General features: G+C 44.4%; 2 protein-coding genes across 4 annotated transcripts in view; one reads left to right on the top strand and one right to left on the bottom strand.

Moving 5' to 3' along the window:
* SLC26A8 (solute carrier family 26 member 8) overlaps window positions 1-27,832 on the top strand; it is a 3,386,895-nt gene that overhangs the window by 1,152,373 nt on the left and 2,206,690 nt on the right. The window contains exon 6 of the mRNA XM_086923258.1: window positions 21,196-21,309. Within this exon, the coding sequence (XP_086779384.1) occupies window positions 21,196-21,309 (114 nt within the window). The remainder of the gene's footprint in view (window positions 1-21,195; window positions 21,310-27,832) is intronic.
* LOC147712559 (uncharacterized) overlaps window positions 1-27,832 on the bottom strand; it is a 293,966-nt gene that overhangs the window by 86,682 nt on the left and 179,452 nt on the right. The window lies entirely within an intron of this gene.

The raw sequence follows: 27,832 nt of genomic DNA, 5'->3' as shown, positions 1-27,832 counted from the left end.
GTGGGATGGATGTCTTGGCCAAAAGTCCGGAATGAATGTGTTGTAAATTTGTACAGATATTGTATGTAATTGTAATATTTTGCATGTTTTTGAAATTTTTCGTTTATGCACAAAAAATCTTCAAGTCATTGAAAAAAGGAAAAAAGTCTGACTAGTGACATAAATGAATAAATAAACTAGAGACGTAATTCATAAAACGGACCGGGATGTTTTTGTTCATTAAGGTCATATTAGAAAGGATTAAGTAATGTCCAGTATTGGCAATTGTGTTGTTTACTTTATGCATTTGGCTTAGCCTTACTGGTTAGGAGTCAAGACCCTGTGTTGTTCTCTTAGTTATAGTGCGGGCACTTGCCCGCGAGGTCTTCAGAGGTAGAACTGTACAGTCCACAGTCAGGGTAACATTTACATAAGTGTTGTCTTTGGGTGAGGTGCATGTTTGTCAGTTTTGTGTCTGTCAATTGTTAAGTGTACACTGTATAGTATGTCTGATAAAGACACATTCGCATATGGCGAAGAACACATTCAAAAATTGATCAGTGCACCAACGGTTTTCACTTCTGCTACCTTAAGTCTCACTGCTAAGACTCAAAATGAATCGGATAAATGAATCAGGTTATGCAAAAAACAGATCAGAACCGATTTACATGGACATTTTCTGCTTCAACATCTACGAGCAGGTACAATCCCCACTGGCTTGCAAATTCGGAATACCCCAATGGTATTTGTTGACGACCCTGAATATAAGTAAGGGTTCAGTTGTATAGAGACTACGTGCAGTAGGGACCTCATGGTCCTAACTGTTGAGACAGCTCATAGGATTTCGTGTAGACAGCTCACTGAAATTTCAGATTTGGAAACGGAAATCCAAAATAATCAATTAATTTCAGATGCAAAAGGCCTCTTGGAGAAAATATAGAAAGAAATCGTATAATTTAAGGACTACACGGTAACCCATAAAGGGAACAAATTCGATCTTGACGAAAAGAATTTCTCACTGGAAACAGTGTATCCGTTTTTACAAAAGGATTTTTACACACGACCAGCTCAACGGCGGTTCTTTCAGGATAATCAAGGACGCTCAAGGAAGACATTTCTGGCATTTTCCGACACCTTGTCATCATCGGGAGGAGAGACAGACTCGAGTGAGATAAGGAATAATTTGAGCCATAGAGGGAATCAGCATAATCAACAACAAAATCCTCAGCCTTTTTTAGCCAGAGGCCAACAAAGGACAAGGGGCCGGTCACACGTCAACTCCCAACCATGGGAAATGAGAACCAGACGCCAGTTCTACAAGAGTTAAAACAGTTACCGCTGTTTAATTTGTCAGATCGGGTACTGTCTAATTCAGAAATAGCTGTCCTGGAGAAAGGGCTTTCTTTTGTCCCTGTAAGAACAACAGATTTTGTAAAAATGAAGTTAGAAACAATAGAATTCTGTCAAAAAATACGTCTGAAGACATTCTTTAAAGATACACCAGAGCCAACTAGTACAGAGGTCACAGGCCTCCGAAAAAAGTCACTCTTCTGTCCACCAGGTTTTAAGACCCCTGAGGAAGTAATCACGTTTGAAAGAACACTCCTTTCAGGGATAACCACTTTGGAGAACAAAAAACAGTATGTTATTTACAATCTTTCCAAAGAGGAGAAGGATGTTATCTTTACACTAAAAAATGACAAATCGCTAGTGATCAAACAGGCGGACAAGGGAGGCGCGGTAGTCCTCTGGGATATTAACAGATATAAAAAGGAAGTCAGACGTCAACTTGACGACCCAAGTTGCTACAAAAGGATCAATCAAAATCCTACAAAAGAATTGCAGACTGAGCTTTTTAACATCCTTCAGGAAGGGCATCAATCGGGAGTCCTATGACCTAAAGAATTCATTTTTCTTCAGAATAAAAACCCAAGGATACCAATGTTCTATGTCCTCCTGAAAATGCATAAGAACGCAACGGACCCTCCAGGCCGCCCGATAGTCCCTGGGTGTGAATCATTGACAGAACTGGTGGCGAAGTAGATTGACTTTTTTCTCAAGCCATTTATTGATGAAATTCCGGCACATCTAAAAGACACCACCAGCTTTCCTGAATCAGATAACATCGGTTCAGTTTGATGAGACTAGGCAGTTATTGGTTACCATGGACGTAGTCTCACTCTACACACAGATATCCCAAGAACAGGCACTGGAAACCTTAACATTCTTTTTGGAACAAAGGGAACAACCAGCTAGAGTACCTACCAGCTTTATAGTATGATTGGCCAAATTTGCTTTACAAAAAAACTACTTCCAGTTTGACACGGAATTCTTTTTTCAGACAAAGGGGGTGGCCATGGGCTGCCGCTTTGCACCGGAATTAGCAGTACTGTTCATGGGTCTATATGAAAATAAATTCATATACAACAACAACCCATATGCCGAATATATCACAAAGTACATGAGATATATAGATGACGTGTTTTTTATTTGGTCAGGAACAAAAGAAAAACTAAATGAATTTGTGACATGGCTCAACTCAAGGACGGAAGATATCAAGTTTAGTTCAAATGCATCTAATAACTGTATTACCTTCCTGGATGTCCAAGTGTATGTAGTAGATGGTGTTTTGGGCACAACATTGTTTCGCATATGTACAGACAGAAACAAAGCACTCCATTATGCTAGTCATCACCCGAGAAGCCTGAAGCAAAATTTGCCATTCAGCCAATTTCTCTGGATACGGAGAAATTGCTCCAGCAAAGAGGAATATTTCACCCATGCGAATGGATTGGTGGAACGACTATTAGAAAGAGGTTATCCAAAAAAGCTCCTAAAACATTCTTTAAAAAGAGCATGGTGGGTCCCAAAGGAAAAACTTTTACAAAAGAAAGTACGAACGGACCAAAAAAAAATTGTCTGTGTCACAACTTTTTGCCCAAATGCGCATCAGCTACGAAATATGGTGATGAAAAATTGGCATCTGATAAAATATCTACATAGCGACTTCATGGAACCACCCCTTTTCGCGTTTAAGAAAGAAAAAAGTGTGGCAAACCACATTGTCCGGGCAGCAATGCCCCTGGAGCCAAAACTGACATTAAGAGCCATGATGGGACTGCCTCCTGTGGCAGGGCACCACAGGTGTGGAAATTGTACATGCTGTGACCAAACGAATGAAGGCTCTGTGTTCACATTCAATGGGATTCATTGGAAAGATGAGACATTTACAAACTGTCAAACAAAGAATGTGATCTATGGGATCACATGTCCATGCCCAAAATTATGTATTGGGAAGACTACTCAGGAGGCACGACAGCGGATTACGCAGCATAAATCTAGAATAAGGAGAGAAGTACTAAATGCACCACTAGTACAACATTGGATTTCAAATAAAGACAAAGAAGAGGCCTACTCTGGACTATCATTTCCAAAATCGAGAAAGATCCACGGGGAGGTGACACAGAGGCCAAACTTAGTCAACGAGAGGCACTGTTAATAATGAAATATATTACTGCTGTCAATGGACTAAACGAGATCTCTGAAATCTTTTAAGGCAGTGCCTGAATTATAGGTTGTATGAGCAAGCTAGTGATGGCCCTTGTGTGTCACTGAATAAGGCATCTAAAATTAGATACCCTCCCTCCAATTTCGATGGGCAATTAATTAAAATCACCTTGCGAATCTTATTTTCTAGTGTTGTTCATGAAGGTAGCAGCAGCTAATTAACCATATTCGTCCAAATTTGAAGGGCTCACAAAATGATCGATCAGATTTTTTACATACAATGCCTACACTGGTTAAATGAGCCGCAGTACAACTCGGTGTTTTCTTTTAAATAAGGTTAGGATGGGTTAGAGCATTATCCATATTAATGGCCAATTTATAAAGTTTTTGCTGTTTTGATAGAACTACATTAACCAGAATGCACCTTGATGGCATTAATTGGAATAAGCTTTTTAAACAGTGACGAGCTGCTCAATTTGCACGAAAAAGTTGCTTTCGAAGGCACGAGTTGTTGCACGAGTAGGTGCTTCATTCGTAATTCATATACATTTGTTGTCCCAAAAAGTTACGATCACGTGACACTCCCAAAACAAAGGAAGTGCCAAAATAGGAGGAGGACTGGTTTCTTTTCCCTGTTTACGATAGACGCCAATACTCCGGCTAAGATGAAGATGAGCAGGATGCCCCTCGTTTTCGTCTACACGGATCTGGATTTTGCACACAATAACTAACTTTTGCGCCCGTTTGTCCACACAGGGCTTAAGGATAAGGTCCCTGCCGAACGAATTGATTTACTTGTTTTTGAGCCGCGCTACACAGAGTCAGGGTAAGTAGACTGTTTTGACCGCCACTGTCAGGATTCGTGGTCCGCGGCGCCTACCTAGCGACTAATGACTCCAACTCCCATGAGCCTCTTGTAGTCGGAGGTACTTAAGGACGCTACGCGCTATGGCGAATGCGCGTTATTCTGTTGTTTCCTGACTTCCTGCCTGCGTCTGGGAGATCTAGTCTCTCTGTACCCGGTTCTCCCGGATCGACTTTCAGCGTTTCCAGTGGCTTGTACGCTGTTCTACCCAGAAGCGGGTGAGGTATTTCGGCGTGGCTACGCCATCTTCGTTACACGGAATGCTGTATGTCGGCTGACCACGCGCTACCGTTTGTATACTCCTGGGGCTTCATGGAGTAGGTGCGGAGCATCGTGGTGGTTGCTACATGCTGCCGTAACTCTGTTTCTTATCCTTATGTCCGAGCGGAACGCGGTGTGTACGTTTGCTACGCGTTACCGTTCCAAGAAGTTGCCCTTTCCACGACGCTAGCGGAGAAAGGTGTGTTTGGTGACCACTTGCTGCCGCGTGACTGTGGATTTCCTTGTATCGCTATTTACAACGGAGGACTGTGGTGGCCACTACGTTCTACCCGGTGTAAACCTATTAATGTGATGTTGAGAATGCAAGTACTTCGTAAAGTCTGGAATATGATGAAATAATATTCCAGGAACCTTATCCTTGAAGCTGGAAGTATTTAGATACATTATTCGTTGCCGAGACTCTATGGTTCTATGGAGTATTAGGAAACACTATCCTTATTTAAAAGACTATATTTTCCTTAAGCTGGAGAACTGGCCTGTGTATTATGTGCACCGTTTCCTGAACTGCTGAGTGAGTGCTGGTTCTATGTTGGAGGTGTGTTTTGGGTCATTTCAGAAGCTCCTCATATAGCGAGAATTTATGAGAGTAGTTGTTTGTTACAGGCTTTGCATAATCGTGTCTTTATGTTTGTCTCTCAGAGCCTTTGTCCCAGCAGTTCCTTCCCCTTCCCTTTTTTCCCTCGCTTAATGGTTCAAACTCCCTGTATACTCAAATCAGGGGGTTGGTAACCTAAGGAGGTGGACCCCTATGAGCATCAACCGGATCCTGTGGAGCGTATTCCTGACAGAATAACGCGCCCAAGAATAGTGCTCCACCCGATCCGGTGGTTTAGGGGACCATGGCTACTACGGACGATGTCCTTCATGCTTTGGTACTAGTGCAGCAGGAACTGATTACCTCTAAATCAGAGACAACAGCCTTGAGGGATAAGGTGGATAATTTGTCTAGAAATCCCTTTGATGCCTCTACTGGTGCCCCTCAGATTCAGGTCACTGTACCCACTCCCATTCCCTTGGCAAATCCCGAAAGGTATTCAGGGGACCCGTCAAAGACCCAGGTATTTTTGACTCAAGTCATGATGCATTTTTCCTGCGAACCCTCGTCTTTTCCCTCCAACCATTCTAGAGTGGCTTTTGCAATTTCTTATTTGAGTGGGGATGATGCCAATTTGGCGGTGCCGCAAGTACGTAATGACGATGCCATATTATCCAATTTGACTGCATTTTGTGCTGAATTTGAGAATGTATTTGATAGAAGGGCCACCACCTTCAGCGCTGACCGAGAACTATTAGAGTTGAAACAGGGGAGACAAGATTTGGTGTCTTACCTGGCATCCTTTAATAGGTTGGTAGCTGAAACGGCATGGCCAGAGGCGAAGAGAATGTCATTGTATTATCAGGGTCTGCGAGAAGGCTTGAAAGATATTATTGCTCAAATAGATCCTCAACCCCTCACTTGTTCTGATATGATAAGCCTTTCCTTGAGGTTAGATGGGAGGCTAACAGAGAGAGGAGGAGACAGACGTAAATCAGAGAAGGGCTATTACAGACCAGAATACTCCCCACGTAAGACAGGTAACCCTATCGAAGCCGGCAGTGAACCTATGGAAATAGGAGCTGTTAGAGCACCACTATCTAGAGCTGAACGAGAGAGTCGCAGGGCCTTAGGTTTATGCATGTACTGTGGGAAGAAGGGACATTACGTAAAAGAATGTACCATGAAACTGAAGAACTCAAGGAACTGGTCTAAAAACAAGAGAGCGGCTGTGTCTTCTGTTACCACCGAAGATGCACCCCAGGTGGGCAGAGATGATGTTAACTGGAAGATTCCTTCTCTTTCTGCCACGAATATTCAGGATCATGAATCCCACATAGTACTCCCCATGACCCTAGAAACATTGGATCAAGTACATCAGGTGATGGTAATGGCTGATTCAGGAGCCACCGGTAACTTTGTGGACAGCGGGTTGGTATCAACTCTGGCTCTACATAGGGTACTTAGAGATAGTCCTGAGGAAGTATGGGCGGTGGATGGAAAACCGCTAAAATCAGGTCTCATAACCGAACAGACAGAAAACTTAATCCTATCAGTGGCTGTAAGCGGGGGTTGAACATCATAGAAGCACCTCAATACGAAGTGATTTTGGGTATGCCCTGGTTGGGCCACCACAATCCTTCTGTACATTGGAGAAAGAAGACCTTACAATTCTTAGACCCTCGATTTAAGGAACATATCACTACCAAAACAAACACCCAAGTGATAGCCTTGCTGAGTTCATACTGTATTGCTACAGCAGCTGAGAAGGTGGTGGTCCTACCTCCTTGTTATCAGGACAACCAGGATGTTTTCAGTGAGGCCATGGCGGAACAGCTTCCTCCGCATAGAGAATACGATTGTCGTATAGATTTGGTGGATGGGGCCGTAGTCCCTACCTGTAGGGTGTATGCCTTATCTGTACCTGAGACAAAACACCTGAAAGAGTACTTAGACCACTATGTAAACATAGGCTTCATCAGACCATCCAGCTCACCCTCAGCTTCTTCTTTGTTTTTCATTTCTAAGGCCAATGGTGAGTTGAGGGCGTGCATGGATATCGACGGTTGAATAGGATCACCATTCGAAATCGATATCCATTGCCCCTCATTACAGTGTTACTGGATCAGGTCTGTAACGCCAAGATTTATACTAGACTGGACCTAAGAGGGGCTTACCATTTGGTTCGCATACGGGCAGGGGACGAGTGGAAGACCGCATTTAAGACCCGTTATGGCTTGTACGAATACCTGGTGATGCCATTCGGGCTATGCAATGCCCCTGCCGCATTTCAGTATTTTCTGAATGACGTGTTGAGAGAGTACGTTGATGTCTGTGTAGTGGTATACATCGACGATATTCTGATATATTCAGATGAGGTTGACACACACACAGCTCAGGTCATTCTAGTGCTCCAAAGATTAAGGGAGTGGATTTTCTGTGGTCACATGAAGCTAGCAACGAATTTGAAACATTGAAAGAGGCGTTCACGTCTGCTCCTGTCTTGGCTGACCCTCAACCCAAGTTGCCTTTTATCGTTGAGGCTGATGCTTCCGATGAAGCGATTGGGGCCATTCTATCTCAAACGGACCCGGAGACCGGGGAACTGCACCCTGTGGCCTCCCCACCCTTCCTCAAGCGCCTTGAGATCCTCTGGGTATGTAGCGCGTTATATAAATGATTTGACTTGACTTGACTTGACTACCTGTCCAGGAAGCTAAACCCCGCTGAAAATAACTATACCATCTCTGAGAAAGAACTTTTGGCGGTAAAGAGGGCTCTCCAAGAATGGGGGCAATATCTTTGGGGGGCTGTACACCCAATTACGGTATATTCGGATCACCGCAATATTCAGTACATGAAGACAGCCAGACATCTTACCCAACGTCAGATGAGGTGGATGTTGTTCTTTGCTGAGTACAATTTTGTTATCACCTTCAGACCTGGGTGTGAGAACAGGAAGGCTGATGCTCTGTCCAGGCAAGAGGAGGGGAACCCCTCGACAGCTCGTTATGGAATCCATAATCGAACCTTCAAAGGTGGTTTGTGTTGTTAGCGCAGAGACCTTCCTAACGAAGATAAAGAACACTAGATCTCTACCTCTCTGGGATACCTGGGCTACCAATGACAATACACGAGCCATAAAACATGGGTTGCCTTTTGTGAATAATCGATAGTTTGTGCCGTCCGCAGACTTACGGAAAGAGGCATTCAGGTGGTGTCATGTATCACCACTGGCAGGACATCAGGGTGCGCTTAAGACAATCCATCTGGTACAGAGACATTTACGGTGGGCATCTCTGAGAAAGGATGTCGTTCTGTGGGTATCCCAATGTGATGTTTGTGCACGTTCCAAGAATGACAGTGGTAAGAGGAGAGGAAAGTTGATAACCATGCCAACCCCTCGTAAACTGTGGCAAACTCTCAGTCTGGACTTTGTGACTGGATTGCCACCTGATCAAGGCAAGTCCACCATCCTAGTGGTGATCGACAGCTTAACTAAACTGGGGCATTTCATACCGTGCACCAACCTTCCTACTGCAGTGCAGACGGCACAACTGCTTCTCTCGGAAGTCATACGTTTGCATGGAGTACCGGAGGTAATAGTGTCTGACAGAGGCCCCCAGTTTATTGCTAGATTCTGGAAGCACTGGTGCTCCGCATTGCAGATCAAGTCTTCGTTGTCAACCAGTTTCCATCCCCAAACGGACAGACAAACGGAGAGGCTAAATCAGACTCTAAAGAAATACCTTCGCTGTCATGCAGATAACGCGCAGGACTCCTGGGTGTCTTTGATGTGGATGGCAGAACTAGCTTATATTAACGCCTAGCAATGTTCTGCAGGGATATCTCCCATCTATGCAACCTACGGAATTGATGCTAACATTCTTCTGTGAAAATCCCTGAGAGTGTGTCTGACCAACCCTCTGTATATGGCAGAATGAAGAGATTGCACTCTGTTCACAAGCAACTTATCAAGCATTTGATCAAGGCCAAAGCTGCCTACAAACGGTGTAATCAACAGAAACAATGGCCCAACCCGTGATTGATTGTCAGCTCAATGAATCATATACTCACAGTTGATCATTTTCAAGGCTAAGTGAGGATTAGAGTTAATCTCCTCTTGTGGATTTAATCAAAAAATATTCATTCTGTTAAAAAAGCAACCACCTAGCAATACTGATTTATTACAAAAATGAGTTTTAATAGATTACTCCAAACACAGCGAGAAATTTATATATACATTTATACAATATTCAAAGCGAACGGTAGAAGAAAGAGCAACGTGCTTCTACAAGGGTGCCGGAAAAAAGAAGAAAAAAGTGGTTTGGAGAAAAAGGGGTGTAAGCCTCAAAAGAAAAGTGACATAGGGTTATATTTAATTGAAACAATACTGCAAAAGATTCAGCGTATTATTCAGTCAGGCCACTAATAATATTATTCCATTTTAAACATTCATACAGTCTTGACTGGCATGTATAATGTTTGAAAGAATAGTGGTCCTGTTTGTGGAAAAGGGGCGTCGACGTTTCGACCCGTCTTGGGGTACAGGGGTGACTGGGGACCTCGACCTGCGGGTCTTCCTCAGGACGTGTATGGCACAGCCTTCGTACCGTGGCTAATAAGCTGTAGGCCCAATTAGCTTTTTATGGGATGTTCACAGTCCTCCTGCGTCTGGAAGAACGTGAAGAAACTTGGCCACAGTCCCACTCCAATTTAGTGGTCGTGGACCTTCAACATAATTAATCGGGTGATGATAACAGAAGTAATTAATACGGTTCTCATAAAGGGCATCGTCCGTTACTTTTCATGTTCTTGTATGGACATCACCGTTAGATGTGGAAGAGTGGATCTTAGTCCTGGCGCCTGACGGTACTTTTTATATCCTCGGTGTGACCACTCTCACTGGGAAACATTCGCATGAGTGAGCGCCGTCCAAACTGGCAATTCCAGGCGCGAGTTGTTTGTCTGTTACCGGCGACTCGTCAGGACCGGACCACACGTGTGGTCCGGTCCTGACGAGTCGCCGGTAACAGACAAACAACTCGCGCCCGGAATTGCCAGTTTGGACGGCGCCGGCGGTCACTCATGCGAATGTTTCCCAGTGAGAGTGGTCACACCGAGGATATAAAAAGTACCGTCAGGCGCCAGGACTAAGATCCACTCTTCCACATCTAACGGTGATGTCCATACAAGAACATGAAAAGTAACGGACGATGCCCTTTATGAGAACCGTATTAATTACTTCTGTTATCATCACCCGATTACTTATGTTGAAGGTCCACGACCACTAAATTGGAGTGGGACTGTGGCCAAGTTTCTTCACGTTCTTCCAGACGCAGGAGGACTGTGAACATCCCATAAAAAGCTAATTGGGCCTACAGCTTATTAGCCACGGTACGAAGGCTGTGCCATACACGTCCTGAGGAAGACCCGCAGGTCGAGGTCCCCAGTCACCCCTGTACCCCAAGACGGGTTGAAACGTCGACGCCCCTTTTCCACAAACAGGACCACTATTCTTTCAAACATTATACATGCCAGTCAAGACTGTATGAATGTTTAAAATGGAATAATATTATTAGTGGCCTGACTGAATAATACGCTGAATCTTTTGCAGTATTGTTTCAATTAAATATAACCCTATGTCACTTTTCTGTTGAGGCTTACACCCCTTTTTCTCCAAACCACTTTTTTCTTCTTTTTTCCGGCACCCTTGTAGAAGCACGTTGCTCTTTCTTCTACCGTTCGCTTTGAATATTGTATAAATGTATATATAAATTTCTCGCTGTGTTTGGAGTAATCTATTAAAACTCCTTTTTGTAATAAATCTGTATTGCTAGGTGGTTGCTTTTTTAACAGAATGAATATTTTTTGATTAAATCCACAAGAGGAGATTAACTCTAATCCTCACTTAGCCTTGAAAATGATCAACTGTGAGTATATGATTCATTGAGCTGACAATCAATCACGGATTGGGCCATTGTTTCTGTTGATTATATTGATCACCCAGGTCCAACAACCGTTTTGGGTTACCCCATTTTTATAATGCCTACAAACGGTGGGCTGATGTGCATTGTCGTGAGGGTCCGGACTATCAGGTTGGGGATAAGGTCTGGCTCTCAACCCGGAACATCCAGTTCAAATTGCGAAGTGTGTTTCATCCTCGTTACATTGGTCCATATGTCATCATCAAGAAAGTAAACCCTGTGGCTTTCAAATTGAAGTTGCTAGCTGGTCTTCATATCCACCCTGTTTTTCATAGTAGTCTCCTGAAGCCTTGTTGGACTTGGCCCTTATTGCAGGTTCACCCCTAATCTTTTTGCTTTTAATATATGATCTGTGTTGATGATTTTTTGGTCTCTGCGCACTTTTTCCTTGTGTCCCAGAGTAAAGTGTGTGCGTGTGGTAAGGCTGGCCTGCCCTCCCATAGGAATGCATAGGGAATGTCTGTGTCCCTGGTGTTACTGATGCCTGGGGAGTGCAGGCTCGAGTTTGGTATGTGCGAACTCGTGAGAGTGAATGCTTCGCAATGATGTATGTGGCATGAGTGTGTCTTGTGAGGAAGTGCCACTTCTAGGAGTTGGCATATTAGTGTAAAATATGCCTGGAGTGTGATTGGCTGGAGCTGGCTGGCAAGCCTGGCTCCAGGAAGTCTGGATGGGTCTGCCCAGTGGTGAGTGTGTAGATTAGCATGCTGATGCCTGAAGAGGGCTGCACCTGGTTCCTGAATAGGGCTGGGCTTTCCCCACACAATGCTGGCTCCGCCCCCTGTGGTGCGACTGATTACCCTAGCCCTGCCAGTGAATAGAGTGAGGGGCTGAACACATCAAGGATGCTCCAAAACCAGCTGCGACTGGTTTCTCCCCCACCCTGCACCCTGAGACAAAGGATTTAGTAGTATAAGAAGGGTCTGTGTCCCCTTACATTTGGTTCTGTCCTGTTCCAGGATCCTGCCAGAGGGGGCTGCTGCTGTTGCTGGGGCCAGGAGGACCGCCACTTGGATTGTCTCCCTGCCTGGAGACCCAGTGAGCTGGCTCTGGGCCCAGCCTTGCCCCCCTGCCTGCCTCCAGACCTTGCTGGAGCTTTTTCCTCACCCCTAGCGCTTGGGAGCGCTTTTTGTTCACTGCTAAGCGCTGGGAGCACTTTTATTTTTCATCTAGCGCTGGGAAGCGCTTTGTGTGCCAAGCCGGTGCCCACCCGGCATCTGCCCCTGATTGCGGAGCGTAGCGAGTGCCTACCTCGCTTTATATTTAATTAACACAGGAGCCCACCTCGTGTTGAAATCACCGCCGCAGCCCAGGAGACCCTGCCGGGCCGCCGCGCTGCCTACGGCGACCCGGAAGTCCTGCCTCCATTCCCCGAGGTGCCGCGCTGCCATTGGCTGCAGCAACGACCCGGAAGGCAGGCTCTCCTGCCCGTGACAGAGGCGGGGCCTGCAGTTAGGCCGGAAGGGCACCAGAGGACGGTGTGGTGCGCGGGGCTCCCGTGTGTGGAAAGGAAGCCCCGTACCTTGAGAAGCACCCCCAGCGGAGCTCCGAGGAAGAGGAGCCCCGCCCACGGCCCCAGCGAGACTGCCCGCAGCACCTGGGAAGCCGCCGCTACAACCAGAGAGCCGGTGAGTGGGGCCCTGGTGTGCAGTACCGGGGAGGAGGGCGTCGGGGCACATTGCCGGTGCCCGCCCCTCCCCTCCAGTGTGTAGAGCCTGTTGAGGCTCCGGGGGCATCACTTGTTCCAAGAGTCCGAGAAGGACTCCCACGGAGCCCCAGTTGTTACGGAGCCCAAGAGGCTCAAGGGCATTTCTTTGTTTAGAGCCACGAGGCTCCCCGCCAGCATCTTGTGTATTCCGAACCCTAAGAGGCTCTTGGGCCCCAGTTGTTCTTCGAGCCCTGAGAGGCTCCAGCCACAGTTGTTTTTACGAGCCCATAGAGCAGGGGTCTCCAAACCGGTCCTGGAGGGCCGGATCCATGCCAGATTTTTTAAATAACTACATGTATCTCAATGGGGATATCCAAAAAATCTGGCATGGATCCGGCCCTCCAGGACCGGTTTGGACACCCCTGCCATAGAGGCTCGGGTGCCAGTTATTGTTCTAGAGCCCTGAGAGAGGCTCTTGAGTGCCATTGTTTGTTTCGAGCCCAGCGAGGCTCTGAGGGGCAGTTCGTTGGTTAGAGCCCCATGGCTCCCACGCTGTGTTTTGCCCCCTCATCATTGTTCTTGAGCCCACAAGGCTCCAACGTTAGCTCATCATTACTTTACAGCTGCCCAGCACTTTGTGGGCTGTTGCCACGTTTAAGTTTGTGTTCTTGGCTGCCTGTGCAGCCTGCCCTGACATTTTGGACTAAGGGCATTTCAGCCCTTGCGAGGCCAGTTGGCCTGGGAGACAATTCTAGTGTTGTGCCATGTGCACCTTGCGCAATTTATGATTTACTTGCTAAATGTGACCTGCTTAGGTGATTGTTTTATGTTATTACCTTTGCTAAATGTGACCTGCTTAGGTGATTGTTTTATGTTTCTTTACCTTTGCTAAATGTGACCTGCTTAGGTGATTGTTTTATGTTTCCTATAGATCCTGATAATAAGGTCCTAGTTCCCTGCGTGATTTTCCTAAGGTGTTTAGGGTTGCGTAGGAGGTATTTACCCTTTACGAGTGATTACTGGTTGTGTGCTACATTTACTTTTTTGGTGCTACAGTCATTATATGTCTATGTGCTAAGTGTTATACCTACAAGTATTATTGCTAATAACAACAAGTGCTAATTCTAAAAGTGCCTACCCCTGACAGTGGTCCATGTGGCCCTGTCCTGTACATAATCCCCTGTAAATTCTGCCCGTGCCAGCTGGCACATTGTAAAGTGTGTGTTTACCTAATGTGTTTTTGCTATAATACAAAGGCTATTTTTTATATAACCTTGTGTGGAGTTTCCTTTGTGGTGGGTCTTGGGTGTTGTTGCTGGGTGAGTGCGCAAACGCTTTACACATCGCCTCCGAGATTAGCCTTGCTGCTCGCGTCACATTACCTAGAGGGTGAGCAGGGGTTATCTTGGTGTGTAACTCCCTTGCCCTGACTTGGGATTGGTGATCTCTGACTGACTTTGGCGCGAGCCTTGGCCAGCCAGGGGTCCTGTTTCTAACAAGACTGCTTTGTCTTTTACACGAAGAGCCACCCCTCCGGACCTGGCCGATGGCGGGGAGGAATATGAGGTGCGTTGTATACGCGACTCCAAGCGGAGGCGTGGAGTTTTGTGGTACCTGGTGGCCTGGAAAGGGTATACGGCTGAGGACGATTCATGGGAGCTGTGCGACAATGTACATGCTCCTGCCGCTGTGCGTCGCTTCCATGCGAGAATCCCGGCCAAGCCAGGTCCTAGGAGGCGCTGAGAAGGGGGGCATACTGTCAGGATTCGTGGTCCGCGGCCCCTACCTAGCGACTAATGACTACAACTCCCATGAGCCTCTTGTAGTGGGAGGTACTTAAGGACGCTACGCGCTATGGCGAATGCGCGTTATTCTGTTGTTTCCTGTTTTCCTGCCTGCGTCTGGGGGAGCTAGTCTCTCTGTACGCGGTTCTCCCTGATCGACTTTCAGCGTTTCCAGTGGCTTGTACGCTGTTCAACCCAGAAGCGGGTTAGTTATTTCGGCGCGGCTGCGCCATCTTCGTTACACGGAACGCTGTGTGTCAGCTGACCACGCGTTACCGTTTGTATACTCCTGGGGCTTTGTGGAGTAGGTGCGGAGCATCGAGGTGGTTGCTACATGCTGCCGTAACTCTGTTTCTTATCCGTATGTCCGAGCGGAACGCGGTGTGTATGTTTGCCACGCGTTACCGTTCCAAGAAGTTGCCCTTTCCGCGACGCTAGCGGAGCAAGGTGTGTTTGGTGACCACTTGCTGTCATTTGGCTGTGGATTTCCTTGTATCGCTATTTACAACGGAGGACTGTGGTGGCCACTACGTTCTACCGGGTGTAAACCTATTAATCTGATGTTGAGAATGCAAGTACTTCGTAAAGTCTGGAATATGATGAAATAATATTCCAGGAACATTATCCTTGAAGCTGGAAGTATTTAGATACATTACTCGTTGCCGAGACTCTATGGTTCTATGCAGTATTAGGAAACACTGTCCTTATTTAAAAGACTATCAGGCACATGCATCAAACGATTTTGGAATCGCAAATGGTGCGAATCGCAAAATTCGGCCGTTTGCGATTCCAAAATCATTTTTTGGGATGCATCATTTATTTCTCATGTATCGCAATTTAAGAATTCGCAATTTTTTGCGATTTCTCAAATTGCGATAGCATTTAAGGAATCGCAAATTTTGCGATTTCTTAAATGCTATGCATGATTAATTTTAATTTGAGAATTCGCAATTTTGAAGAGAAAAATTACCATGAAGTAAACCTTCATGGTAATTTGCGAAAAGTTTCAAAAATGCAAATAAATGCATTTTTGAAACTTACATGTTACCCACACACATGCCCTTGGGACATGTGTGTGAGTAAAATGTACTTATGTGACATTCCAAGGGTGCCGGGGGGGTCCTTTGGATCCCCCTCCTGCACCCTTGAAATTGCATTCTCATTTTGCGATTCCTTAATTGCGAATTCGCAAAATGAGAATGCCTTCCCATTCATTCCTATGGGCCTAGGCCCATAGGGTCATTTCAGAAGCTCCTCCTATAGCGAGAATTTAGAGTTGAATCAGGGGGTTGGTAACATTAGGAGGTGGACCCCTATGAGCATCAACCGGATCCTGTGGAGCGTATTCCTGACAGCTACACTATGGAGTAGCGTTTTGTCACTCTACCTTGATAGTAATATTACCCCAACTCTTATCCCCTAGGTACTCAAGCCCCTCCATCCGATCTGAGACGTGAGTGCCCGTTTTAACAAATAGGTTTACTTACCGAGGCAGGCAAAGTAAGGTTTTTAGGTCTCGCCTGTCGATGCGCATGCGCATCGAGCAAGGCGAGACTATAGCGAGTTATCCACACTTTATCCACACTGCAAGGAATCGTGGCGATTCCTTGCAGTGCCCGTGACTTTTAAGGTCAATGCGCATGCGCATTAAGCTTATGCGCATGCGCATTGACCTTAAAAGTCACGGGCGCGTGCATGTCCCCTCTCCGCCCCCTCCCCCGTTCCGCCCCCTCCCCTGTTCCGCCCCTTCCCCTTCCCGCCGCTCGCCATATGTTCGCTCGTTCCCTCCCACTGGCAGCCTGCGGCCACTGCTGAGAAGCTTGTTGTTTCTTTTCTTGGTCATCACTGGCAGCTTGAGTGCATTATGATTTGCACGATTTCAAGGCAGGGCTGCCATTTGAAACGTAAGTGCCCTGTATTTTAAATTGATTTCGCTGAGGTTTAAACCCTCTTTTCGGACTACTCAGTCCCGTGCCTCCCCTACTCTCCTCCCCCCTCCTCCTCTCCTCCCCTGCCTGCCTGCCGCATTTCTCCTCCCCCCTCCCCTCTCTTCCCTCCAGCTTGTTGTTTGTATAATTTAACCCGCTCCGCCCCCTCCCCTTCGTGTCGCATTTCTCCTCCCCCCTCCCCTCCGTCCGTCCGTCTTGTTTTCCTTAATTTCCACTAGCTTAAGATAGGTAGTGTGAATGAAAACAAATTGGGATGCTAGCTTTTCGGGTCTTGGCAGAAGCAGAGTGACATTGCGTCTCTTAAAGGTCTACCATAGTTCGCTATCTACATTTCGAATGAAGGATGTTCAGTTGTAAAACACGTGGCATTTTATGGTGATTTGAAGCAGAGTCCACGGACTCACCACAGCCAGCCGGGTTGCTTTGTTTGTTCCCTGCGCAGAGGAGGCGCCCTTGGTTTCAGTTTTCTGGCTGTGGTTGCATCATAGCAGGGGTCAGCCCTTAACGCTGGTAAAGCTAGAATGTGCGCAGATGTTACGGCGTTCGTTTTCAGAATTACTCTTTCTTTGATTTTCTGATGGGCCAGTACTTTGAACATAATCCTTATTTGAGCCCTTGCATTAGTGATTCCATGTCATATTAACTTCGAGCTGTCCGATGCTGGCCTCCCAGGAGCAGGATGAACACAGCACTTTTCCCCTGTAATTTGATAGGCTGGCGACAGGCGTTGCTGCGCACTGTGTTTATCCAGCATCATCGACTTCAGTTACCGAAGCAGGCTGTGGCATCTCCCTTGCCGAAGGGCCTCGATATCCATAGGCTCGACAATGCAGCTTGTTTTAGAGGCTGTTCTCACTCCGATGCCTCGTGTAGTTGTTTTCATGATATTATTAAATTGGTCATGCCTTTGAGTAGTGCGGGGTAAATATCCTCATAGATGGCCTTTCTCGCAAATTACTCTATAATGCTGCATTATTTTTTAATACACTGCCTTTTCATTAGCCTTCCACCAACAAAACATAATTTAAAAGGTAATGTTTTGCCGCATTCTACCCGATTATGTATTGTCCTTTTTATTGTTTAGCTTAGTTTCTAGTGATTTTGCACTGTCGGATGTACATATAGTTTCATTTGTTGAAACCCTCACCATAGCTCGATTTTAATAGGCCTGAATATATACGTATATTACAGATTGCACATGGACTTAGCAAGAGCGCATGTTACTACTTGGCTGCGTTTAAGGTGTTATTGAGGTCAGTGTACTTTAAAAATTTGAACAGTTTCTTTAGTATTATGTCACGCATTCTTAAGCAAGTAAAGAGGTGCCTCAACTTCTGTTCCAGTGATAGTCAATGTCTTTCTGTAACAGTCTCAGCGAATGATTCTGTATTTTAATGTCCATCCTAGCATTTTAGCAGACAAAGGACATCTAATACTTTGTACTGAATTTTAAAGTCGCCGAGCTGTAATCTAAGCCACTCGTAACCCATGGTGGATATTGAATTGTAAATCCTCATTGTTGACCGACGAGAATGTACTTAATATTTGGACTTAAGATTCACGCTCTTCCAGTCAACATTCAACTGCTTTTTTGCAAAACAACCCATTGCCTCCTACCTCCAGACCAAGATCTCACTCACCCTCACCCTCACTCACCCTCACCATCACTCACCCTCACTCATCCTCACCCTCACTCATCCTCACCCTCACTCACCCTCACTCATCCTCACTCACCCTCACCCACACTCACCCTCACCCTCAACCCCTCACCCTCACTCACCCTCACTCACTCACCCACCCTCACTCACCCTCACTCACCCTCACTCACCCTCACTCACCCTCAACCCTTCACCTTCACTCACTCACCCTCACCCTCAACCCCTCACCCTCACTCACCCTCACTCACCCTCAACCCCTCACCCTCACTCACCCTCAACCCCTCACCCTCAACCCCTCACCCTCACTCACCCTCAACCCCTCATCCTCAACCCCTCACCCTCACTCATCCTCAATCACTCACCCTCAACCCCTCACCCTCACTCACCCTCAATCCCTCACCCTCACTCACCCTCAACCCCTCACTCACCCTCAACCCCTCAGCATCACCCTCACTCACCCTCAACCCCTCACCCTCACTCACCCTCACTCACCCTCGAACTCTCACCCTCACTCATCCTCACACTTACTCACAATAACTCAGCCTCACCCTCACTCACCCTCGACACATCACCCTCACTCACCCTCACCCTCACTCACCCTCACCCTCACTCACCCTCACTCACCCTCACCCTCACTCACCCTCACCCTCACTCACCCTCACTCACCCTCACTCACCCTCAACGCCTCGCCTTCAACTCCTCACCTTCAACACCTCACCCTCAACACCTCACTCACACTCACTATCAATCATCCGCACTCACCTTCAACGCCTCCCCTTCAAATGCACACCCTCACTCATCCTCACTCATCCTCAACACCTCACCCTCACCCTCATCCACCCTCAACACCTCACCCTAACTCACAATAACACTCTCACCCTCACTCACTCTCACTAACACTCACCCTCAACACCTCACTCACCCTCAACACCTCACTCACCCTCAACACCTCACTCACACTCAACTCCTCACTCACCCCCACCCTCACTCACCCTCAACACCTCACCCTCACACAGTGCAATAGGTCTCGCAGGATTTTTACTTAAAGATTTTACATTTGCTTATTGCTTTTTTGATTTGTAAATCTTTTGCATTGCCTACAAAAAATAAAATGCAAAAGATTTAAAACAAAAAAGATATAAACAATTCTAAAAGCACTAACTCTAATGCTGCGAGACCTATTGCATTTCTAATGCTTGTTATAACACTATGTCTGGGTGTCTTTCTGTTTAGTGATTTGTGTCTACAATATCCAACCTACACTAAGGGACTTCATTTCTGCATTTGAGAAGGTACGTAGTTGGAAGCTGTGAGATGGCTGTGCTGACAGAATACTTTATTTGATTTTTGAGCAGTCTTAAATTAGTACGTTTGTTTTGTTTTTTAGAAATCTCTTGTCCTGATGAGAACCCCGCAATTGGGGGTTAGAAACGAATCGACCTGATCTGGCCTACTGTCAATAAAAATAACTAGAAGGACTGTGTTAGGAATTAAAGATTGGTCTCTAATCTATATTCCCTGTGAAACTGCATTCACAAATAAGAAATGTTAGTTTATTGATTAGCACACCTAAATAGCGTTGACAAAAGGCTTCATTTGTTTATGTGGTATGTGCTTTTTTGGATTGAGTGTGTGATGGATGTCTTGGCCAAAAGTTCGGAATGAATGTGTTGTAAATTTGTACAGATATTGTATGTAATTGTAATATTTTGCATGTTTTTGTAATTTTCCGTTTATGCACAAAAAATCTTCGTCATTGAAAAAAGGGAAAAAAGTCTGACTAGTGAAATAAATGAATAAATAAACTAGAGACGTAATTCATAAAACGGACCGGGATGTTTTTATTCATCAGGGTCATATGTCCAGTATTGGCAATTGTGTTGTTTACTTTATGCATTTGGCTTAGCCTTACTGGTTAGGAGTCAAGACCCTGTGTTGTTCTCTTTATCTAGTAGAGACTCCAGCTGCAGATTTCTTACCAGCTCTCCCATCCTCACCGCTCTGCAGCCATTTGGTGTGTAAGGGGAACCCTTCTCAGTGCCTTAGTATTTCACACAAGTGTCAGTTCTCATCATGGCTCTGCGCTCCTAGTGTGGAAAGTCGTGAAAGTAACTGATATCAACGTGCAGGGATGGGGCTTATATTGGTATCATGCACTGCATTTCTGATGTGGAGTCAAATGACGCCACCTACTGGCACACAAGGGTACTGCTTGAAAACTTCCAGTTCCAGTCTGACGCCTGGGGAATATTCTAAGGTAAGGAATGGGCAGCTAGATAGGCTGTCTACCAGATAAGGACTTACCTAAGGTAAGTAACTTGTTCGTGAGTTTGAAGGAGATCTCCCTATGTAGGCCCTGCCTGCCATTTCACTGTATCAGTATGGAGCCACACAGCGACACCTACCAACACACAGAAGTGCTGCTGAAAAGTTTCTGGATCCAGTCTGACGCTTTGGGAATATTCAAAACGTAAGGAAATCTGTAACTATATACAGTCCCTACCAGAAAGTGCATTACCGGGGTAAATACCTTGTTCTACAAGTTTAACGCTTCTAGATGAGACTTAATATGCAAGTTCTGGTGTTTTTCTCATGAAAATGTGCATGTACTATTATTTTATGAGCATTTTCCCCTACTAGATTTTGGCAGCTTTGAATTGGGATGTGGAAATTGTTGCAAATTTCACGATCCTCATCCGTGTACAAACTGATATTTGCATAGGCATGAAAAACATAGGCCAGTCATAATAAGGGTATATACATGTAAACTACTCTCCTTTCCCAAAGACAATAGGGTATGGGTTTAGGCAAATCTGTGATCAGAACTGCATTACTCTCCAAACCATTTTTGTGTGTGAGCGAGTAGCCTTACAGTAGGAACTATTGTTTCATCTACTATTGGTCAGTGTGCCAAAAGATATTGCAGTGTAACAGTGGTTATTTGACATTGCAGGTGGTAGATGATCTGACAACAGAAATTGTATTTTTATTTTGTTGACAGGAGCTGATTGCTGTTGGCATATGTAATATCGTTGGCTCAATTTTCAGAGGCTTCCCAGTCAGCTGCACCTTGTCCAGGACCATAGTTCAAGAGAAGACAGGAGGAAGTTCACAGGTCAATCTTTAGAATGTACTCCCCTCCATGCTTTATACTAAAAGCCCAGTGTAGAATTTTATATTTGTGAGTTTTTCCTACCTAGAATATCCATTTATTTCTATATCATTTTTCAGTTTGATCATCATAAAAGCCCCCAAACCATTCTCCCAAACTAGGAATATGTGTCAATTTAGGCCAAATTCAGAGACAACCTGATTTCAGTTATGTGGCAAGGAAACCCAAATTATGCGGTACATTTTCTGGCAATATTATTTCCATCCTTTCTTGAAAGAAGCACATTTTTTGTTAAAACCTTCATATTATGCAAATTATGTGACCGGTGCAGTAATCCATAATTATGTGGTGAGCAATACTGCTATTTAACCACAGTTAAATTACAGTTATGGTTACAAATTAAAACCAACCCCACCCCACCCCACCCCAAATTCACTAGTTGTAATTAGCTCTGCAAACCAAAACGTTCCCACCAAATTCACTTTCGTAGCAGATGCAGTCAGAAATAACTTAAACAATGTTACATTTGTGATTACATACGATGTGACCATTACTTTTATCAATGAAACAACTACAGAGTTTTATTTATTGGTTTCATTATTTATGGTGTGCACAGCCTCTTGTGCTAGTTTGCTTTGCGAACCTCACTGTAACAGATCAGTTTCAATAGTATAACTGTGTTTTTTTTGTGAGAGCACTTCAAGGGTTTTTTAAATGATACGTTAAGGCGTTATAACCAAAGCTAACCATAACTTCACTTAAACTGTGTTTTTAGGTGTCGCCTGCACAGCGCTTGCACTGTGCCTGTGAAATATGTTGTATTTAATATATCTTAAAAGGGACTTACATCCTACTTTCACTTCTTATTAGTCTCTACACTTGCCAGTATGCTTTCCTCCATTTCAATTTGTTTGTAGCCCATTTGCCCTTCTGTGTTTTGCTTACCAGTTTTCAAAGGCACAAGTGCTCCTTTTAATCCTCAATGGTGGGCGGAACATCTTTTATTCACTTTCATCTTTTCGCTGCATATGCGCACCTAACTGCAGTGAATGTTCCCTTCATGTTTCTGAGCCTGCTGTGGCGGTGTCCATGCTAGACGCATGCATTTTAATTTATATTGGACATACTTTAAAGATATTTTCCCCGTCACATCTCCAAAGCCTGTTATGGTAGCACATTGTGTGTGCTATGAACATGTGCTGTATTAGCAGTATCTCTGCGCCTGCGCAGCCATTGCGTGTCTGTGCTCTGAAGATGCGGCTGTCTATGCTCCACGCGCGTGCGCAACGGCATTCCCTTGATCATTATCAGTGCCCGTGAATGACAGGTGACCCCGCGTCTAGGGGAGGGGCGCCCTTAGTAGCACCAAGGGAGTGGGCCTCCTCCGGGGCCAAAAAGGGGGCTGGATGAGGTGACATCATCGGGATAGGTGGGAAGGATATTTAAGCCTGTGCCTGGGATCTTCAGCCTCTTTGTCCCCTTGGACCTCCTACAAGCTGCAGGGGCGCATCGTCGACATGGAGAGTGAGGTTCCGGTCGGCAGTTCGCGGACTGCGGCGTGAGAGGTTCGAGGGGGCCTAGACGCAGCATTAGCGGGTATACTTGCGAGTGTCTTCTGCGATCAACATAATAATGTGGGGTCGCTAAAAGCGGAGAGGAGAGTCGGGGTAATAAAACTGTGCAGAGAGCGCGGTAACTCAATGCGGTGGGCAGGAAAGTAGATGGGTGAGTTTGTGACGTCCCGCCACGATATGCGGGAGACGCGCCCTCGTTATAGGAGCGGCGGTGAGATTGACGGTTTAAAAGTCATTTGCAGTGGGGTGCGGTAACGGTGGCTCGCAGCTGCTCCCACAGACGCATAGAGGTACAGGCAGGAGCGAATGTGGTATTAGGATGGGTGTTTTAGTTCATCGGTGCTGTGTATGCCAGTAAATCGTGGGCTACATATCATTTTAGTACTCAAGGGAACCCAAGGAAGCAATATGCTAGGGACCTTAGGGAATTATATCTTCACACAGGACAGTCGTCCCGAGACAAAAGGAAATTTCTGAGAAATAAATATAGACTTGGACAAACAATGCATGCCTTCTTATTTGAAAAGTCAAGATTAACTTTAAGCCCGTACTATGGGCACCTGCAGGGCTAATATGAAGAGCCCAAAGCCTGGATATTATCGTGTTAGTCCGCCGGATATACGGCGGGACAGCAAACAACGTGATAGAAGCAGTACGACAAGGCGCAAGGAACGGGTCGTCAATGCAGTCCATGTTCGGGGGAGAATTACCCACGTGGGTAAGAAGGCATGCATTGTTTGTCCTGAAGATGAACCATGAATAAGTAATAGGTTCGAAACGTCGTCGACCTTGTCACACTATATGCATACTAATTGTGCTATTGGACGCTAGCAATAGTGTGTTAACTGTATTGTCTGACTGTGAATTGTAATACACAGACTATCTGAATTGCCTCTAAATTCTTGTTTGTCCTTTCCTTAAGTGTGTTAGTTGGACATCGGCTGGTGTCCTGCTTGTATCACACTAAATTCCTTCTACATTTTACTTATCAGAAACAGGACAATGAATATAGTTGCTATTTAGTCTATATTTATTTCTCAGAAATTTCCTTTTTTCTAGGGACCACTGTCCTGTGTAAAGTAAATCGTGGGCATTGCAGGGGACAGGATGAGTGCACATACACATCAAGGACAAATGTCTGCGGCTCTGCGTTGCGAAGGTGTGACATGCCACAGCAAGCAACCCTAAGCGGCGTGTCTCAGGAAGCTACGAGGTCCATAGAGAGGCTTCGCTAAAGGCTGCAGATATGCTCCAAAGGCTCCAGGACACTGTGCAGTGGTGCCGGTGTGGGGAATTCAACAGAAGGAGGTACCCCTGATGTCTATACAGGGAAGGGGGTCTATGTATCAGAAAACAAGAAACCCTGTTTAAGCAATGGTAGGCTAAAGTGGCCAAACAAAATAGTACTAAGAGGGGTAGATGACGGCCGAGTAATTATCCTTATGATAATTTGCTCCTAGTGATCTATTGGAAAAAGGCAGGGACTAAGCATTCACACAGCAGTATTAGAAAGTATACTCCATAGATCAATTTGTGTTGGTTTGCAAAAAGGTTAAAACAATTTATTACCTCCCAGTATGGGTTACAGTCTACAACATAATTAAAAAATATTCAGATTAAAAAACCACCAAGGGTGGTAAAGCAATGATAATACAGTAGAACAAAACAGTCACATTCAGATTAAAAACCACCGAGGGTGGTAAAGCAATGATTATACAGTGGAACAAAAACAGTCGACGCGGCGTTTCGGTGTATTTCAAATTCTTCACACCTTCTTCAGGACTTTTGTAAACATATTCACTCAATATCTATAAAGTTAAAAGATACATTTTACTATATGATTTCATCTATGTGGAAGAACCAACAACCTTACACTACTACTGCCTTACTCAAACATTACATGACTCATATTATTAAGTGCCTTTTTTTTGAAACTTTACACCCCCTAGACTAGACATTACTAAATCAGAAAAACAGTTCATTTATAACATTGTTAATAGTATCTTGTGGACATTATTTTCTATTCACTCCATAAAATTAGTGGACTATACATGTTCGCCCTGCCACATGTGGGCAATATTTAAGAAATTACCTGATTTAATATGGACAAGGCTTAAAATTTCCTTTCCTTTAAACTCGGATTGCTTTCAATAGTATGTCATATGCTGTTTGGAGATAAACATAGAGTACTATTTTAGTGATTTTCCTCTTACTTTCATTTTACCGAAATGGCCGGTGTTGTACATTTTAAGGACAGTATTTTACCTTCGTATTAGGATGAAGAGAGCCTACATGTACACGGAGGAGCCACCGTCAATATGAGGGAATGGTCATCTTTTTCATAGGATCTAGAAAAGTCACATTAATTATAGCACTCATTACTTATGCAGGCTGGGGGTCTCCATTCACTATCATGTTTCTAGTATGACGTTACTGACCTGTTTCTGTTAATTCTTCAGAAAATCTTTGTAGATATAGACCAAGGTACGATAATGTCGTTTTGCCAATCTTCACCTTCTTGATGTGATGAAGTGGTCTAATATCAAAATCAAGGGGAATATATGTTTAGAATACTGCCCCCTTAACGTTTAGGTTGTGATTAGATATCCTGGATTTACAAAATCATTTCTCCAAAATGCTGTTGACCCAGTTATATATAATATAGGAATACAGGCCAGTTCTTTCTTATTAAATGTCCAGGTAGGTTTGCTCATATTCTCGCATTTCTTAAGGCCAATCTAATTTTATTTAGCCTTTGCAAAAATTTCATTGAAAAAACGGCAGTATTTGTAAGTTACCGCTTTCCAGAATACCACATTATATCACTTTTTTTATAAAATTTAAAAAAGGGTTCATGAAGTTATATTTTACTAAATTGTCCCTCTCCTCTAGGAGTAGTATGCTACTACCTCTAAACCTCTTTGCGTTTTTAAATAAAGGGGCATGCCGGTATATGCATACCAGCCGGTATAATGCCTACCTCAGGTCTCGGATTCGGCCTCCCTGCTCCTCCGTGTGTCAAAACTCCATGAAGATTCCGAAGTAGAATGATTGTTGTTACAATCCGTCTATTTATGCTGCCTCCGCCTGACTTGCCCCGGAAGTCGTTCGGATATGATTATTATTTTAATTGTATACCGCGTTAAAAACCGGTATATTTGATTTTGTTGTTTCTATTGTCAAGACGCGTTTATAAAAAAATTGTGCCAACTCTTCTTTAAAAGTGGAGAGACCTAGTTTAAAAGTATTTAGAAAATTATGAACTGGAAGTAGATTACTAAGCTTCGAAATCCGGCGCCACGAAACTGGATTATAAACATAGAGGACTCAGAAGCCGGAATCGAAGTAGCGGCTTTCTGAGACCTCTTTTATTTACACTGATATATATTTTTTGATGCGCATAACGACCTTTATACTGTTTTCGACATGTGGGAATCAAGTCGGCCATTTTGGGTTGGGATATATTAGTAACAGAGCAAAAAGCGTTTATTAAAGACACTGCGTGTATGATTGAGAAAATAGAAGGCCTACCATTTGATACCGCCACCCAATGGTTAGTGACTCTGGACATAGAGGCCCTCTACACCAACATCCCGCAGGACGACACGATCACCATGTTAGAGGGCCTCCTAAAAAATGGCACTGACGATTTGAGTCGGCATGCAACATTTATTATTGAGTGTGCTGAACTCATCTTGAAAAATAATATCTTCTTGTTTAAAGACAACTTTTTTAAGCAGATAAAGGGGACCAGTATGGGGGCTACCTGCGCCCCAAGTCTAGCCTGCTTATATGTAGCGGCGTTCGAAGATAAGCACATTTTTAATGATTTAGCACCTTTCAGCGAGAACATTACATGTTGGTCGCGATACATTGATGATATTTTTTTTATTTGGACAGGGACAGTAGAATTACTCAATGATTTTTTACTTTGGTTGAACTTGGGAGATAAAAATCTCAAATTTACGTCCAATTTTAATAAACAATCTATTGAATTTTTAGACATTAAGATCAGAGTGGAAAACGCAACATTAGGGGTGGACCTCTACACTAAACCAAGTGATCGTAACACATTGTTACATTATACAAGCTGCCACCCTAATAGTCAAAAGGATAATATACCTTTCAGACAATATCTGCGCATCAGACGCAATTGTACCAACCTACATGATTTCAACAGACATGCGGATGCTCTATCATTGAAACTCAAAGACCGAGGCTATCCTGATAAACTGATCAAACGCGCATATAAACGTGCGAAATATTATAACAGAGAAACCCTTTTTTAATAAAGACAAAGAAAAAATGGACAAAAACAATGAAAGGCTTATCTTTGTGACTAACTATAGCATCGCGAGTAATAAAATAAAAAACATTATTAATCGTAATTGGTCCCTACTAAACAATAGACCGGGTGAGAAAATCCCGAAACCAATGTTCAGTTTCTGCCGAAACAGAACAATTAGAAATTGTTTGGTTCACACATATAAAGATAAGGCCCGTAATACTTTAAACACCATTAACAGAACCCCCCTACCCACTGGAAATTTCACGTGCAATACATGCTCCAACTGTGCTTCTATGATTAAAGGTAATCCGATATCTTACAATGGCATATCATACAATGTAAAGAATTTTGCAAATTGCAAAACCAAAGATCTAATATATATGATTAAATGCCCCTGTAATAAAGCCTATATAGGCGAAACAGCCAGGGAAATTAAAACAAGAATCACGGAACATAAGTCTGCCATTAGGACAAAAAAGAAATCAGCTCCTCTGGTGGAGCATTGGACAACACACAACCATAAATTAGAAGACCTTAAGTGGCGTGTGGTAGAAGTGATAATGCACAACTCAAGAGGCGGAAATTTCAACAATAAAAGGAAAAAGAGAGAACAGTTTTTTATGTCATTATTCGATACATTCCGAACTGGTCTTAATAATAGAGA

This window comes from Lissotriton vulgaris, chromosome 5 (assembly GCF_964263255.1).
Source record: "Lissotriton vulgaris chromosome 5, aLisVul1.2, whole genome shotgun sequence".
In the NCBI taxonomy this organism is placed as follows: Eukaryota; Metazoa; Chordata; class Amphibia; order Caudata; family Salamandridae; genus Lissotriton; species Lissotriton vulgaris.
The sequence above is the reverse complement of the archived record's forward strand: the minus strand, read 5'-3'. Positions and strand labels throughout refer to the sequence as shown.